The sequence below is a fragment of the Canis aureus genome, chromosome 10 (genome assembly GCF_053574225.1).
Source record: "Canis aureus isolate CA01 chromosome 10, VMU_Caureus_v.1.0, whole genome shotgun sequence".
Taxonomy (NCBI): Eukaryota; Metazoa; Chordata; class Mammalia; order Carnivora; family Canidae; genus Canis; species Canis aureus.
Genome location: NC_135620.1, coordinates 67,023,248 through 67,040,732, shown reverse-complemented (window position 1 = coordinate 67,040,732; position 17,485 = coordinate 67,023,248). Strand labels below are relative to the sequence as shown.

Below are 17,485 nucleotides of genomic sequence, written 5' to 3'. Positions count from 1 at the left end.
TTATAACTATACATGTAGAAACAACCAAGATACTTGATCATTGGGGAATGGTTAAATTAGATATTATTAGATATTATTCAGATAATGAGGTATTATTTAGTTATCACAAATCATGTCTAGTCTTTCAAATTTGGAGGAATGGTTAAGGTCATGGGAAAATACTAAAAATACTTTAAGAAAAAACAAACAAATAGGTTGTAAAAGCAGATGTATTGGGATCCCTGGGTGGTTCAGCGGCTGAAGCGTCTGCTTTTGGCCCAGGTCATGATCCCTGAGTCCTGGGATCGAGTCCCCCATCGGACTCCCCACAGTGAGCCTGCTTCTCCCTCTGCCTATGTCTATGCCCTCTCTCTGTGTGTGTGTCTCATGAATAAATAAATAAGATTTAAAAAGAAAAAGCAGATATATTGCAGGGGTTTAAGAGTACAGGCTTTGGATCCAGACTGCCAGGGTTCAAATCCTGGTTTTCCACTTACTAGCTGTGTGAAAGAAAGCAAAAAAGTATGCATGACATCTGGTAAAACCTTACCCCGTATGAGATGAACAGTCCTATGGTGGGCAGAGCAACAGCCTCCACAAGGATGTCTACATGTTAATCTCTAAAACCCACGAAGATGTTCCCCTCATGGCAAAAGGACTTTGCAGATGTGATGAAGTTAGGGACTGAGCAGGGAAAACTATCTTCCATGGTCCAGTTGGGCTTGATGTAACCACATGGGTTCTTAAAAGAGGGAAGCAGGAGGGTCAGAGAGAGAAAGAGAGACTTGAAAGCACTACGCTGTGGCTGTGAAGATGGTAGAAGGGCCATGAGCCAAGGAATGCAGGCAGCCTCTAGAATTGGACAAAGGAAGGAGCCCAAGAGTCCCTGAAAAGGACACAGCCCTATTAACACATTGATTTTAGCCCAGACGGACACTATCTTAGTCTGCTTGAGGAGCCATAACAAAATACCATGGCCCAGGTGGCTAACCCAACAGAAGTGTACTTTTTCACAGTTCTGGAGGCTGGAAGTCTAAAATCAGGGTGCCAGTAGGGTTGGGTTCTGGTAAGAACTGTCTTTGTATTTTGCACATGGCTGCCTCTCACTTTTCTGAAAAAGGCACTAATTTCATCACAAGGGTCCCACCCTCATGACCTCATCTAACACAATCACCTCTTACAAAGTGCTCATCTCCACTGGGGGTTAGGGCTCAACATATGAATTGGGGGCGGGAGGGGGGGCACATTCAATCCATACCTGACACACTACAAACTTTTGACCTCTAGAACTGTAAGATAATAAATTTGTGTTGTTTAAAGCCCCTCCACTCATGGTGATTTGTCACAGTAGTGATAGGAAATTAAGACAAATATAAATCCAATATTATCCTCCATGTGACTTACGCACACGGAGAGTAGTAGGCAGGTCGCAGTGTGGATTATGAATCACTTTGAGTTTTATCTTTATTCTTTGTTTCCCATTTTTCTTCCTATGAAAAGCATGAATTAATTAAAAAATATAAAACCGACCAGAAAAAAAATCCTGTTAAATATGATTAACCACGCCAAGAAAAGTAGATAAAGCTGTCTACACTTTAACCTTCGCGGACGAGGCAATCCTCAAGCCCTTCCATCTTGCTGATGAGCTGACACCTCCCTGGGGCCTCTGGTCAGCACTGCTCCCATCTGTAGGTCTGCGAGGGGGACTAAGGAGCAGAGGCGGCAGCTACATCTCACTCCAGATTAGTAAATCCGCCTCCCATCAGGAGTGGAAAACTAGAACATGTGAATGTGTGTTTCCTGTTTTTGAATTATAAGGAAACCGTTATTATAAAGAACTCCTATTATGAAATAGTTAAATCAGTTTCTGGTCCAGAGAGAGAAAGCTATGCCTTGGGTACACTTGTGGATTTTCCAGGCAAGAAGGATTTCCCTCGGGCATCTAAGACAGGCTATGCTGCCCAGGGGAGGGGGTGGCAGAGAAAAGAATAAGGAACCCAGCGAGGGCCGCACGTCCTCAGAACACAGCTGTTACCATCCCTGACTGCCCAAACCCTCCTTCTGTAGGAACAAGGCTAACTTCTAATAGGCCAAGAACACGGATTTCAAAAGTTTAGAAAATTATTTTGGCCAAAAACTCTGATTCGGGGGATTATTATATTCCAAATATATGATGTCTGAGTTCTTAAATCAAAGATCCTTTGTTTCTACATTTCTCCAAAGAAAAAAAAAAAGCCATCACCCACTCTTACTTAAAAACCAAACCGAACCGAACAAAGACGCCCACCAGATGCCATGCCTGGGCCAGGCCTCCTTCAATGACCTCCTTTCTTCACTCAGCATGGGGATATGATTGCAAACATCTAGGATGACTCACAAGTCCCCAGAAAGAAATGAGCTCAGACTTGTATTTTCAACTTCATTTCCTCCAAGTAAAAGAGACTATCCTGCCTGTCATATCTAGGGCACAGGTGCTTGTGGGGTTCCAGCTGTGACCCACACACCAAGAGCTGGTCCCTGGTCCTTTCATCTCTTTTTCTGAAGGCTGTAGGGGTGGGAAAATGCAATGACATGAATCTTCAGATCGTCAGCCTGGCTCAGACATGAGAAATAGCCCCATCGGCGAAACAAGTCTGAAAAATCTCCAAATATTATTCCTTAAAGGTCAGGGTGTTGGATGATACTGGATCATTCCCTATGAACAGGACTAGAAGGTGAAACCTCTAGAAGGAAAGAGTTCTGCTTCTCTAGGGGAAGCAGAGTTGAAGACCAAAACAAGCAAAAAAAAAAAAAAACTTAGTTAAAACAGACAGAATGAAAATCATGGCAAGTAGCGATTCCCCCACCAAGATCTTTTCATTAAATGCATTTCCACCAACATGGTGGGTCAGACTGTGCAACGATTATGCACCCCCACCACCACCACCACCAAACAGAAAGGAAAAAGGAAACATTTTTATGGACTTGCAATGTCATTGTCACCTGATACACTTTGTTTTTTGAAATCACAGCTGACTGTTGGAAACTAATTCCCCAAGTCAGATTTTCTAAGTGAGACTTTAATTTTAATGCAGTAAATATGAAAACACACCAACTAGGTACAGAAAGAGATTTTATAATGCATGTTCTGGCATTTATTTCAGGGTCACGGTAGCTGTAGAAGAGCAACCTCATGAGTAATTCTGTAAGGTTTTCTAGGCCTTTTCTTAAAACATAACAGTAACTATAATAACAAAGAAACAGTGACTCTTTCTGGGGAGCCTTGTGCATACTGGGCACTGTTCTAACTTATTAATGAGGTTGGTACTATCTTATCCCCATTTTACTCGCAAGGAAACTGGGGTGTGCAGAGGTGAAATAAGTTCAGTCACACAGTTAGCAAGCAGGGGAGTCAGGATTTGCAGTGTAGATGGAAACCCAGAGAAGTGACTGTCACATTGAGGCACCTAATTTCTCTGGACTTTTTTTTTTTTTTTATAGAAGGTATGAATTTATACCTGAGAAGTAAAGACAGACTGGGAATACCTGTGAGGTCAGATACATACAAGTTTTGGGAAACCTTTGAGGTTTACATTGAAAGTCATGAGAAATAAAGCACCATTATATAAAATACAGTAAGTATCCTTTGGTGCTTGAATGGCTTGTCTGGCACACTCCCCACCACTGCCCCTATTTCTCCACCCCTTAAGGAGTAGCTTATTCATAAAAATCAAATGGATCCGAAATGCCAATCTCCTGGGGAGAAGGAACAGCAAGTCACTATGGCTAGTAAGAGACATAGTCATATCCTGCCTGGATTCCAGCAGTCACAGGGGACATCCTGCTCCCACGCCTGGCTTTGATTAGCTCATATTTCTTCCCAGAGGTAGAGCAGGGATCTTATAAGAATTAGGTCCCTTGATTCATCTTCTCTTTGTCAGCTCAAGATTACATCCTTTTTTTTTTAAGTGCTGGAGTCTGATTTTTCGGAAGCCGCTCTCCTAACTTAGAGCTTGGAGTAGCCACATATGGCAGTCAAGGGTAAGCAGCAAGGACACCACGTGGTGTCCCCAGAAAAGGTAGAGCACCACTGGGAGACAACCCAGACATTCTGGATACATCAGAAGACCAGCACAAAGAGCAATGACAGCAGACCCTGCGTACAGATGGGAATTAAACTGGTGGAAATGCAGTGCCTTTTCCAAAGTTCTACATTACCCAAAAGCCATACCCCCTAGACTTTGCATGGAAGATAGACTGGAGTGGAGTCCCTGTCTTCTCGGGGGCGAGGCTGACAGGTGTAACCATGGCAGCTGTTCTTTTCAAACCTTGGAGGAGAATGTCCAAAAGAACTTCGAATTCTGTTAATTTGAAAAGTCCTGCTTTCATCACATACATTCACCCCTTGCCAAACACCACCTTCAATCTAGCCTTTTCTTGACCATTCCTTCTCAAATGGCATGCATTTTTAAAAAAATGAACATATTTGGGGTGCCTGGGTGGCTCAGTCGGTTAAGGGTCTGACTCTTGATTTCAGCTCAGGGTTGTGAGATCAAGCCCCATGCTGGGCTCTGTGCTCAGCGTAGAGTCAGCTTGAGCTTCTCTCTCTCTCCTTCTCCCCACTTGTGTGCTCTCTCTAAATAAATAAATATAAAAATCTTTTTTTAAAAAATGAACATATTTTCTGGGTTCATATGAAGCAAGACACAGGGGAACTTCTGATCCAAGGCAGAAGGATCAACACTGAGCAAAAGAACAGCAGGAAGCAGCCACGGTGCTCAGTGACCACCAGGAAATGTTGGCTTTGGCTTCACTCTACCAAACATGTTCGGTTAATGGAATAGACACTTATTTCTGCTGTCCTCAAATTAAGAAATTGATTCCTTGTTCGAGTACCCAGTTCTTCCAAAGATTTCAGGGAATGGGCCCATTTCTGGAGTGAAGGAGTGTGTTTTCTTCTGGGGAATGAACCTTCAGAGAGAACTGATGGGAGCCATCAGGCTAGACAGCGGACACCGACTATGCTCCTCCCCTCCGCCCTCTGTTCAGATCTTTGGACAGCACCACCAATTTTGCCTACTGCAATTTGGAGCACTGGAGCTAAGTTCTGGAACCAATCTGGGGCACTAGGGCAGCACTGTCTCGTGGCCTCTGAGAGCAAATTCATCCGCCCAGACCACAGTGAGCAGAGGACTTCAGAGCCATAGTGGTTCCAAACAGCAGAGGGCAGGAAGGACCCAAGGCAATGCAGGGGTCAGGCCTGAGACTGGGAGAAGCTCAGTCACTGTCAGTTGGAGAGGGGAGCTGTTACTACACACTTTGTCAACCTGCAGGGCAGAGGCACGGGTTTAGCAGAGGACGAGAAAAGGTAGAGGAAGAATAAGGACTTTGGAAACAAATGAGCCTGGGTTTGAACCTGGCTTTGCCACTTCCTGGCTGAGTGATCTCAGGCAGGTTATTTCATCTCTTTTTGGACTCTGATATTACTTCTTTGAAAAGGGAGTATCATTATAGGTCAATGATCTCTCAAGTCCAGTTTCAAAATCCAACCCAAGCTCAGAAAACCAAGTCATAACTTATTTGGCAACAATACCTGACAAGACCCCACATGAGGCCCTTCTTAGTCTTTATTTATCCTACTTAATGTAAGTAACTCTTTCTAAGTTTTATAGCAGAGATCTAATTTGATGGTAGGGGGTTGTTCCAGACCCTACCGGGGGATGGAAGGAAATGAAAGTATATGCCTTGCATTGCTTTTCTAAATAATAGTTTATATATTTTATGGCTTTTCTGAAATCAGAAAAACTCTGAATATATCTGGCCTTGTGGACTTGGATACTTTGTATTTACATCTTAGAACACTATTGGGAGGATTAAATGAACAAATGAAAAATGAGAAAATGTGTGTGAAATAACTAGTAGAGTACAAGGTTTAAGGTCTTGGTGACCTGTAGCTACTGTGATTAGGCTGGTATCACCAGAGAATGTTCAGGAAATATGGTAGTAGACACAACTCTCTGCAAGCTGCTCCATACTAAGCTTTAGTACTTTCACGTGGCCAGCTGGGCTCCTGTAGCTTGTATAGCCTATGCTGCCGGTAGAAGAGGGAAGTGCTGTATACCCCCAGAAGAAGAACCCTTTCTCACCTGGGCCTGTCACAGAATCCTTCCACCAGTTGCTAACATAAGGTCTTCTACTGTGGATCAATGAAGGCATCTCCAGTGAGATTTGGCCTTCTCCAGCTCTAATTTCACATGGGATAAGCCACCAAGCTCTCCTTCATGAATACTGTGCTGCTAATCAATACTTTTTTTTTTCTGTCCAGGACTTTTATTTATGATTTTTCAAGATAAGAGTAAAAAAAAAAAGACAAGACCCAGTCACTAATCTTTATAATAACGTAATGGTCATCTCCCGGGTAATCTTTTTTAAAAATTTTATTTAAATTAATTTGCCAACATATAGTAGAAGACCCAGTGCTCATCTCATCATATATCTTCCTTAATGCCCGTCACCCAGTTACGCCATGCCCCCACCCACCTCCCCTTCTGCAACCCTTTGCTTGTTTCACAGAGTTGGGAGTCTCTCATGGTTGGTCTTCCTCTCTAATTTTTCCCCAGTTTCCCCACTTCCCTTATGGTCCCTTTCACTATTTCTTATATTCCACATATGAGTGAGACCATTTAATTGTCTTTCTCTGATTGACTTCTTTCACTCAGCATAATACCCTCCAGTTCCATCCACATCGATGTAAATGGTAGATGTTCATCCTTTCTGATGGCTGAGTAATATTCCATTCTATATATATAGACCATATCTTCTTTATCCATTCATCTGTTGAAGGACATCATGGCTCCTTCCACAGTTTGGCAATTGTGGACATTGCCACTATGAACACTGGGGTGCAGGTGTCCCATCATTTCACTGTATCTGGATCTTTGGGATAAATACTCAGTAAATGCAATTGCTGGGTCATAGGGTAGCTCTATTTTTAACTTTCTGAGGCACCTCCACACTGTTTTCCAGAGTGGCTACACCAGCTCGCACCCATCAATAGTGCAAGAGGGTTCCCCTCGTGGGTAATCTTAATCCAAACTGAGGGTAGGAGTTGAAACTCCCTGGAAATTTTATCTTTATAAGATATATAACTCTCACATCTTTCCACCTATTAAAAGACATGAACTCCAAGTTAGGGAACTCAATATCCACACCTTCTCCTTTACCACTTCCCCCAAATCTCCCACTGGGCAAATTCTCCGACTTGGTAGATCAGTGCAACATCTGGCATGAAAACGGAAACTATTTTTAAAAACAAAAGTAAGCATCACCTAACTAACTGGGTTTCTCTGTCATGCCCAGAACTTGGAAGTGAAACCAGGATATCTAATAATAGATAACAGGCACTAAAATGAGTACCGTCTGTTGACAGCCCGAATGTGAAAGGATGTTTGAAAAGATCCAAAACGTAACTTCGATAAAATGTTTGGGTTTTCCTCCCAAATGTGAACCTCAAGGGTGTTTCCAGCAGTGCTGCAGGTAGCACGTTCAGATTAGGCTAGTGCCCCTGCTGGAATGCTTCCCTTCTTCTCTACTTTTGAGTATTATCAACAGAAGGCACACACATGTTCAGTCTTGGAAATATGGCCTCTCACAGGACACACGGCCTTTGTCAAGATGGCACCAGGCCTTTAGAAGTTCTTGTACACAGGAAGAGCTCAAGAAAAGCTGGTGGGATGGACTCATTAAAGCAGGAAGACTTTTACTCCATCAATTCAAGGATGAAGGCAGCTCTTCATGGTCTGGCTCCAAACCAACTTACTTTCATTTTGTTTCAAATTTCTTCCTTTAGCCTACCCTGACTTTATTTAAGTAAACCAAGTTCTCTCTTCCTTTTGGGCCTCCTTAGGTGCCCTTCCTTCTCACTGGAACAAGTGCCCCTCCACCCTAGGAACCCAACCTCTCCTTCAGTTCAAAGCATGGATGGTGGTTTCCTAAGAAAGGAAGACTTCCCTTAGACTCCCAATAAGGTGATCTTTCTTGATCTGTGCTCCTATAGGTTTTCATGCTTCTCTGTCATGAAATTGTCATCTTTGATACTGTTTCTCTCATTGAACTGTCAGTTCCCTGAGTGCAGGGACTGCATCTGCCTTGCTCACCTCTGTATGAGCAAAAGTCACACAGACCCCATTTAAGTGAAACTTCTTCCTTTAAAATCACCTAAGGGCCAACAGGATACAATTTCCAAAAGAATTTTCCTAATAACTTGCTTTTGAGAATAACGATGTCCTCTTAAAAATATCTTCTCCATCTTTGAAAGGCAAGGAAACTAAATGGAAAAACAAGTTATCTTTTCAACACCTGGGGAATGGTTGGGGAGAATTCGCAGATTTGTTTTTCCCTAGGACATCTTGGCCCTCAGTGAATTCTACTTCCCTTAGGGTTCAGGATCCTAGCATGTTCCCAGCATGACTTCCGCCAGAGGAGAAGTTAAAAATCATATTTTTCATCACCTAATAATCAATCCTCAAGCTGAGTCATGGAACCAATCAGCTGAATCACCTCTCTGGTGGGACGTGTGGAGTATTACAGGAAGAATTTAGCATCATCTCCATTCACAAAACCAAATTTGGAGCAAGCAGTTCCAACCCTGGCTATGAATCGTCCAGGCTAGCTGTTCAGAACAATGTGTCCGCCTCCTCCCTAATCATGAACTTGGAGGCTGGCTAGCCAAGCAATACTCTAAACATTTCCAGGCCTGGATAGAGAGAAAATTACATCTTGTGTTCAGTTTTTTTTTTTCAATCCATGTTGTAATTCTGGGAAGCCCTGCCACTGACTTCAAAAGTTCTAGAGATAAAGATGAAGGAATGAGGTGCACATGTGTCCTTACCACAATTGTGTTCAGTGCAACAATGAGATCATTGCAGTACACAGACTTGCATGGATGAATTACCATGCAGAAGGGATATTAGCATTAGCATGGAGGGAAGTGCTAGGAAAATCAGGCCTGGGCTGCTGGGATGCTGAGGGCAAACTAAGAACCCTGTCTTATTTTAAGCCGGGTGGGAAAGCCCTGGGAGACCACAACAGGTCTGGGAATAGGGGAAAGTGTTGAAATGTTCGATTTGTATGGACAGGCTAGAAATAAAGGGGGGGGGGTTGATATGGTGGGAGATTCAACTAAGAGGTAAAGAAAACTGAAAATACCTACTGAGCACATGCACTTTATGGAAGGTTCTATAATGAAATAATGTAAAAGGAGAGTTAGGTACATAGAGCTAGCTCTAACTGATAGGAGGGCCATGGTGTTCTATCTTCCAAGTGAACAGAAGTTGCTGAGATGCCTGAAGAAGTTTCCTCCACGAGACTTTGAGTTCTTAGGCAGACCCTTTAGAGTCATTTGCATGTGAAGTAGGCTTCTCAGATTGGGCTGAATTTGAGTGGTATGAAAATTATTTCTAGGATACTATATAGAATGCCCACTGGCATTTCTGTGTCAAGCTAGCCCACAAGAATTTCAAGTGAATCTAACAACTAAGGATCTTTGGAAAAAGCCAACCAGTCTCTATTAAGCACATACACATACAAATGCCCTTGAAATTTTTCTTTGCCTCACTCAGCTGGCCACTGCCCTGTGACCTACAGGAATTAAAAACTATAACAAGAAAGTCACCATGCTTTTCCTCTTTCTCTTCTCTTTCTTTCCTTCATGAACAATTTAGTCCAAAAGCCATTGGGGAGGGGCTCAACAAGATAGCGCTGCAGTGGGGGTGAGAGGAATCACAGTGGCTCAGAGTGGTGTGGCGGAGCCACAGCAGTGTGGGTGGGGAAGAGCGGTGATCTAGCACATGGTACTGGGGCCCAAGTTGGAGAAGGAAAATAGGAGATTGGTTATGTAAGGTGAGGAAGGAATTAATCAAATAATAAACACACTAAGGATAGTGAGAAACAGGTATCTTGTTATCAAGAAGGAGGTTACAAATATGGAGAGAATATGAACCCTCTGGTATTAGATTTGAAGGTATCAATAATTGAAAATATCAAGAGAATATGAACCTGCTGGTATTAGGTTTGAAAGTATCAAGAATTGAAAGTATCAAGGTGAACTCATGGTTTTCTAGATAGGCATGTAGGTAGGTGGATCAATAGACAGACAGGATGTGTGTATATTCTCTAGTTCTGCTTGTTGAGAGTATCTTGGAGCAGTGACAATCCAATAACAATGAGCACACCAAGCACCTGGAGTTTGGTTTCTAAATCCTATTCTCCTCTAACAGGAATTAGTGCTATTTGAAGAAATGGTTGACTTCGGGGTTAGGAAAGCATAAGATGAGACTGGAACACCTTGTGGTGTCCTAAAAGACATGCTGAGCGAATAATGAGGACATGTCAAAAAGACACCAAAGTTAGCTTGAAAAGGCTCCCATAAGCTATGTCTAAACAAACTAAGAATAAAATAATGGAAATGGATTCTAACCCACTGAATATAATAGCAATCCAAAAGACCACAGTGACATAAATAGATACGTGAATAGATCTGAAGTATGATGAGGAATGGAATAAATATTACATAGTGCCAAAGTAACTCCCCACAGAATATTTATTAATTACAAAGGACACAGTAATTTTACTGTAGAAGCCTGTCAGACCCTCCCTGGAACAAGTGATCAAAATTAATATCGTGAAAAAAGTCAGTATCTGTCCCTGTAAGGGACACCTGATTGGATATAGTGAGAAGAATATGGCATTATTTTTGTGGTATTCCCATCAAAGATGCATAACTAAATGTACTCATGTGAAAGCATAGGCAAACCCAAGCTGAGGGACACTCTACAAAACTGAGCATGATGGGGCCTCATGTTGGCAACTTACTCTCAAATGGTTCAGAATAAAAGATATTTGTACCAGGGAACTTTTCTTTAGGTTAAGATTATTTCAAAATCTAAAAATTAATAATTGAAAGAGTTACCTTGAGTCACTGTAGATATGATGGAAGCCAAGTGTCAAGATGGGATTAAGATCTGGATAAACTAAGTCAAATGCCAGCAATTATATGTTAGGTAATGCTTTTTTGGATGGTCTCCATTGAAAGAAGTTATCCCTCAGTCCATTATGAACCAATACTTAAAAAAAAAAAAAAAAAAAAAAGACACAAAATTCCACACTTGGATTTGAGGACGATATCAAATTGCAACAAGAATCGTCAAGTGCTTGTTCTCGATGTCTGTACTTATTCTCATTGTGGACCCGTCACAGAGTCCAGGGACTAGCCCAGACCACACTTTGAGCAGTACTTCTCTCCTACACACGTGGCTCTCCAATTGCCGTCATATCCAAATAGGAAATAAAAACTACAGTAGGTTGCACTGTTATCCATAATGGTAGCAACATTAATTACCACCATAATTAGCACCAATCATTTATACAAAGCTTTCAAGAAAGGGACTGCACAGACAATGGGAAGGGACTCAAGACGTGCCTTTAACAGAATAACTGAATTTCTCTCCAAATGAGAGAAACATAGGACAACAATGAATGAGACCACCCCTGATTCCAAGGCAACTGCATTGTGATGACTAAAAGGAAGACAAATCCAATCCTACAGAAGGATAAAAACATCTTCTACGGGTCAGTCTGGAACGCCGGGTCAGGACTGTCATTGCTAGAAAGGATCTGGCATTTAGCAGGGGTTAGCAGAGCACATGCCCCAATCAGCTGGGTCTGCTTTAACCACAGATACTAAGGGTCAAGCTACGGACGCCCAGCAGTCCACACGTAGGCTCCCCCTGTGAGGGTCTGTGCCACACACGGGCCCCCCCTCGGCCAGAGGCAGCCTTTTCGTATAAAAGAGAACAATCCTCTACTAAACCAGACCCGGAGCAGAGCCACGAGAAAGAAGCGATTGCACCGTCAGGGAACTGGCACACCCGCCAGGCCCAGGGTCCCTGTAGGGGACACTTTGACTTCCGCTGCCCGTCTCTGGACACTGACCCCTGGTGTCGGTGCCCTTTGACGCGGACTCTAGCCACACGCAGAGGAGGCTCCGCAAAGAGACACGCAAGCTGCAGCCCGCCGATCGCCGCAGCGGCTGTCCCTGGTGCGCGCCTCACTCACCTGGAGCGGTTTTGCAGCTGGACGCTCGGGAGGGCAGCGATGGGGCGCTCTTGGCCCTGGGGCTCTGGGTGCTCTGCAAGACTTGTCTCTGCCTCTTCAGCTCCTCTTCCCTTTCCTGGGCTGCTCGGATCTCTTCTTCGATCATGGACAAAGTCCGCTGCTTCCTCGACCTCAGCTTGAAGGGCCCCACCATCACATCGGCCTCTTGGGTGGCCAGGAGCGAGGCCGTGCTCCTGAGCTCGGCGGCCTCCGAGTACTTGCTGAAGTAGCTCCCTTCGGGTCTGGCCTCTTCCATGCTCACGGGGCCGCGGGGCTGCAGCGCGGGCGGCGGCTGGGAGGGCCCCGTGTCCCTGAGCGCCCGGTCTTCAGTGGCCAGAATCTTTGGCAACACCTCCCTTTTCTCCTGAACAGGGGAGGACACCTGGGGTGGCTCAAACATGCTCTGCGGCTTCTCCGAGCCGGGGGCCCCAGCGCCCCCCACTTCCTCCAGACTTTCTCGGGGTCCCTGTGCTTCGGGCCCACGCTGGCTGGCTTCGGACGCGGCCCTGTCTGCTCGCTCGGCTATGGCCTGCTGAATGGCATTCTGCACCAGGAGACCAGCCTGATATTCCAAGGGGTCATCCACCGACGGCGAATCTCCCAGCGTGGAAGAAGGGGAATAGAAACCGTGATCACTAAATGACTTGGAGACGCCTTCCCCTCGGCCCTCCGAAGGGTTGTCCGTCTGCGGAGTCTGGGGCAGAGAAAAATCGGCCAGTGAGTTCTCCTGGAGGGCGTTGGTGGTTTCGTTGGATGCCCCGCTGTCACTGATGTTGTCCATGCTGAAGTCATTGGACAGGGTCTCCAGGACAGTGGTGTCCTGGGACCTCACGGACAATTCATCCAAACCAGAGTCCAGCTCCTCTTGGGTCAGGGAGACATTCACTGACCTGGAAAACTGATCCAAGATCCCAGGATCGTCATCCTTGACCACAGTGAGGACGGCCCGGGCACTGGTAAACTCCCCGTCCTCTGCCCACAGTTTGGATAAGGGCCCGCGTTTGGAAGGCTCACTGTAGGGCCCTTCCTTCCCCGGAGGAGCTGCGCTGCCCTGGCTTCCCCCCGAAGACTGGCTCTCCGGGCCACAGCTGGCTTTCTGCCCCTTGGCTGCGGATGCCCCGGGGTCTTCCCGAGGCGCCCCGATGGAAGCTGGTCTCGAGATGGTCAGCGGCTTGTCTGAGCTGACCGACCCCAGGGGCTTGTAGAAGGGCTTGACGGAGAAGAGCCTGGGTGTGCTCTGGCCCTTGGCCACCGTCTGCCTGGAACTCTCCATGAGCTGGAACTGTTTGCGGGCAGCAGAGAAGTCTATCTGTTCAGTGACAATGTCCTCCTTTGCATGTTCTGTGGTGCCGGCGGGGTCCCGGGGGGCGGCAGGTGCTGCACAGGGCTGGGGCTGGGGCTGGGGCAGCGGCGGCTGCTGCTGCTGCTGCTGCTGCTGCTGCATCAGCAGCTGCTCCTGCTGCGCCCTCCTCTCCTTGCGCTCCTTGTACTTCTTATGCGACTCCAGATGCTCCTCGTCCAGCTGCTCCTCAATGGTCTTCTCCTGGGGAGGGTTCCACCACTTGGCCGCAATGCCAGGGTTCTTTTTCACGGCCTGACTCCGGATGAGCTCCCTCCTCTCCTTCTCCAGCTCCAGCATCTCCTCCGACGGCCTCACTTTGCGGACGCAGTACTGCTCTCGCTCGCCCTCGTCGTCCTCAAAGAGCCTGGAGGGCTTCTTGTCCTCGTGGAAGGCGCGCAGCTCAAACTTGGCCTCCTTCTTCAGCGTGGTGAGCGTGGGCTCCCCCTCGCGGCCCGCGCCCCCGGGCGCCCGCACCCCGCTGCCCCCGCGCCCCGCCAGCGCGTCCCGGGGCTGGTCCAGGGCCGGGGCGCGGCCGTTGGCCTCTGTGGCCTCCGCCTGGGCGCCCCCGGGGGAGCCGGTGGTGGCCTCAGTGGGCGGAGGGACCCGTCCAGCCGCTGCGCTCCCCGCGGGTTGGGGCAGGCCGGCTGCACGGGCAGGGGGGCTGAGGCCGGGCTCCGGGGGTTCCGGGGGCTCCGGGGACTCCAGGGGCTCCGGGGACCACGTGCCGTTGTAAGCCCCGTCCGCCGCCGGGGCGTCGCAGCCACTGGCCTCCAGCACCTCGTCTAGGTAGCGGATCTCTCGGGCCACATCGTTATCCAGAACCTCGGGGCGGTCGGCCGGGAGCCCGTTGTGGGGGGGCGAGTAGAAAGGGGAGGAGCGGTCCATGGAATGCGGGGCGCAGCTGATTCCCGGGACGCTTTTGCTTTTACATTCTGCCAGCGACACCTCAATTTCCATGGCTTGGTGGTCTGGGGGAAGGGCGCTGGGCGCAGGCTCCAGGGGGTCGGCACTGCCGTCGGCTCTCTGGCCCTCTAGCCGGATATCATCCTCGGAGAGCTGGGGGGGCTTCTGGAAGAGAGACAGACACCACCAAAATCAGAGTCAGACGCGAAACCTCATGCGGAAGCCAACCCGGGGGGAATTACTTGGTAACTCGCTGGAAGGAAAAGTGAACCGATGACGAGTTCCTTGGAACAGAGAGTTCCCTTCTAGTAATTTCTCACACGCTCCTTTTGTTGTGGTGACTCCTACGCAAACCTCCCTAAGTTACAGATTCCCCGTTTTTTGTTTGCGGGGTGGTCCCGGAGGGAACTTACAACACATGCTTACCCCGTTTTTAAATTTCAAAGTAACCTAAGATTCAGATCGTTTGAAGACACTGTTCAGAGATCTTCAAAAGGAGAAGAGATTCTATTAGCGATTGTACCAGAGTTTTGGAAGATATTTTAACAGCAAACTACCACTCCAGAAACGTAATAGGACCATTTGTGTGTCCCCAGCTATAATAAGATGGTCCTTTCGCATGAGCAATTCTTCTTGAAAACGTGATTCTCTGCCAGAGGTGATGCAATTCTTTTGGAGGCAAGAAACTTCTTGGAAAATTTTTCCAAAATAAAATACTGGAAAACGGTAGATTCCTCCCAAGGCCCCTTAATGGCTACAGTGCCCCCATTGTCCTGGCTCTTAATTGAGCATGTGCATTATAAACACCATAACCAAAGCCCCCGACCGCACAGTTCTGTTCTCTGGGACTACATCAAAACAATACTCCTTACTTAAGGAGTGAGTGTTGCTTCGAAAAGTTAGTGGCCAGCAGCTCCACTCCAGTTCCCTAAATGCACTGTATGTGATAAGCTCCAATCCTGGTGTTAAATAAGAAAAGGCACCTGGTGGCTCAGTGGTTGAGCATCTGCCTTCAGCTCAGGTCATGATCCCGGGGTCCCTTCCTACTTCTCCCTCTGCCTATGTCTCTGCTTCTGTGTGTGTGTGTGTCTCATGAATAAGTAAACAAAATCTTGAAAGAAAAAAAGAAAGAAAGAAAGAAAGAAAGAAAGAAAGAAAGAAAGAAAGACGACATCTTCTTCGTTTCAAAATAAATCCCACCTTTTTCACCAACTACCAATCCCATGTAATTTTGTTATTTGGGATTTGTAAAATTAATTTTCAAATCCTAGGATGATTTTTCTTTTCATATGCAAGGACTCTGGTTTATCTCAGAAAATTCAGTGGTGAATTGTGAGCTTAATTAATGGGTGTCCCCTCAAGGAGTTCACTGACACCTTGGTCAAGTTTGTCTTCCTCTCTCCAGTCTATGGTGTGTGCCTGGTATTATTGACAGAGTTCACGCAAAACTGTAAGATGGTATCATTTTCGTTTGTGTCCATTGTAAACGATTTTAATATCGCAGAACGTAATTATAAAACACCACCTTAGGATGATTCTGAGGGGAGTCATTTCAAAATCTCTCCAAGGAGGGTGCATAGTATGGATTTGTTGATGAGACTCAGGACAACATGGGAATTCACCCTATGTGCTCTTGCGCTGCTGTCAGAATGCTGAAAAACTCTCATGGTTATCCATGAACTGGGGGTTTCCTTCACTCTTTATTTTTTACATTCCCCTTTAGACCTAAATCATTCAAGTAATAGATGTTCCTTCTTTAGTCATAGACAACAACAACAACTATTCATTTGTCAACACCTTTGGGTCTTGGATGACCTTCCAGTCTAGCTCTGGTCTTTGTCCAAGTCTGGTACTGTAATACCAGATATTTATAATGCTAAAATCTTTATTTTCTTTTCTTTTTTACCATCATTAACTAGTGGTTCTTCTATCATTAGAATGAACTCAAAAGACATGTCAAAGACGCTTCTACTGCCTTTTAAAAATATCAACTAGACTTTTTTTTTTTTTTTTTTTTGTAAGGCAATTGCCAGGGACTTCTGTGTCATTAAAAATTACAGAAAATTTGAATGCCTGAAATGTCCTGGCTGCCATTCAGTTTCAAATGAACCTAGGTCAAAATTAGCCCTCTCCATGGAAAGCCATTACTGGAATAAACAGACCAACAAAAAAAGATACAAGGCACTGCCACCGTGAGAGTCCGATTATCTGTGACCCTCCCACCCTGGCTTCATTTGGCCAATGATTGACTGCTAACATTCTTTATGGGAATAAGTAGAGCTTTTCTTTCTTTCTTTTTTTTCTTTTTTGATTTTATTTATTTATTCATGAGAGAAACAGAGAGAGAGAGGCAGAGACACAGGCAGAGGGAGAAGCAGGCTCTGTGCAGGGAGCCTGACATGGGACTCGATCCCGGGTCTCCAGGATCATGCTCTGGGCTGAAGGTGGTGCTAAACTGCTGAGCCACCCGGGCTGCCCAAGTAGAACTTTTCTTATATCCTTTTTGGTTTGGGGTAAAAAAAAGGTAGGAAAATGGTAGGAAGCTTGAAACTGAAAATATGGTTGAAAATCACTGCCCTATGAAACATGAAATACTTTAGTTGATATAAGAGGACAGAGGGCAAAGTAACAGTAAAAGAAGCTAAAAAGGCAAAGAATTCATTCTATACTTTATTAGTCAATCCATTCATTAAACATGCAGGAGGCTTATTTTGTAGGGTGATAATGAGATTAGCAGCAACCATAAGCTCCATGAGACAACACTTTTTTCTTAACAAAAGCTTCCTAGGAAGCCTTAAGTCTATTTTGGATCGTATTTAGTTGGGAGGAGGGAAAAACTTGCCTCTAGTGATCAGCTGCTAATCACAGAGACAGAAGGTCCGGAGCCCACCCCCACAGCATGGCTCAAGAGCACCTCCTCTCTTTCTCCTTGGTACTTCTCAAGTGTTGGACGATGGACAAACAGATGCCCTGCCAGCCTTTTTTCTCTTATAGAACTTAATTATACCAAGGCATATTTTCTGAAGTAGCAAGTTTTCCAATTCAAAATTTTAAAAGTCTGAGAATAGCATCTGACAATATGTTTTTGCTGTGTCCAAAAAAACTACCATGAGCTTTGAGTCAGACAAT

The 17,485-nt window shown here is 45.7% G+C and overlaps 1 protein-coding gene across 11 annotated transcripts in view; it reads right to left on the bottom strand.

The window, feature by feature from the left end:
• PALM2AKAP2 (PALM2 and AKAP2 fusion) overlaps window positions 1-17,485 on the bottom strand; it is a 468,534-nt gene that overhangs the window by 20,387 nt on the left and 430,662 nt on the right. For all 11 annotated transcript variants that reach the window (XM_077912859.1, XM_077912861.1, XM_077912863.1 and 8 more), the window contains one exon: window positions 12,073-14,521. In XM_077912859.1, the coding sequence (XP_077768985.1) occupies window positions 12,073-14,521 (2,449 nt within the window). The remainder of the gene's footprint in view (window positions 1-12,072; window positions 14,522-17,485) is intronic.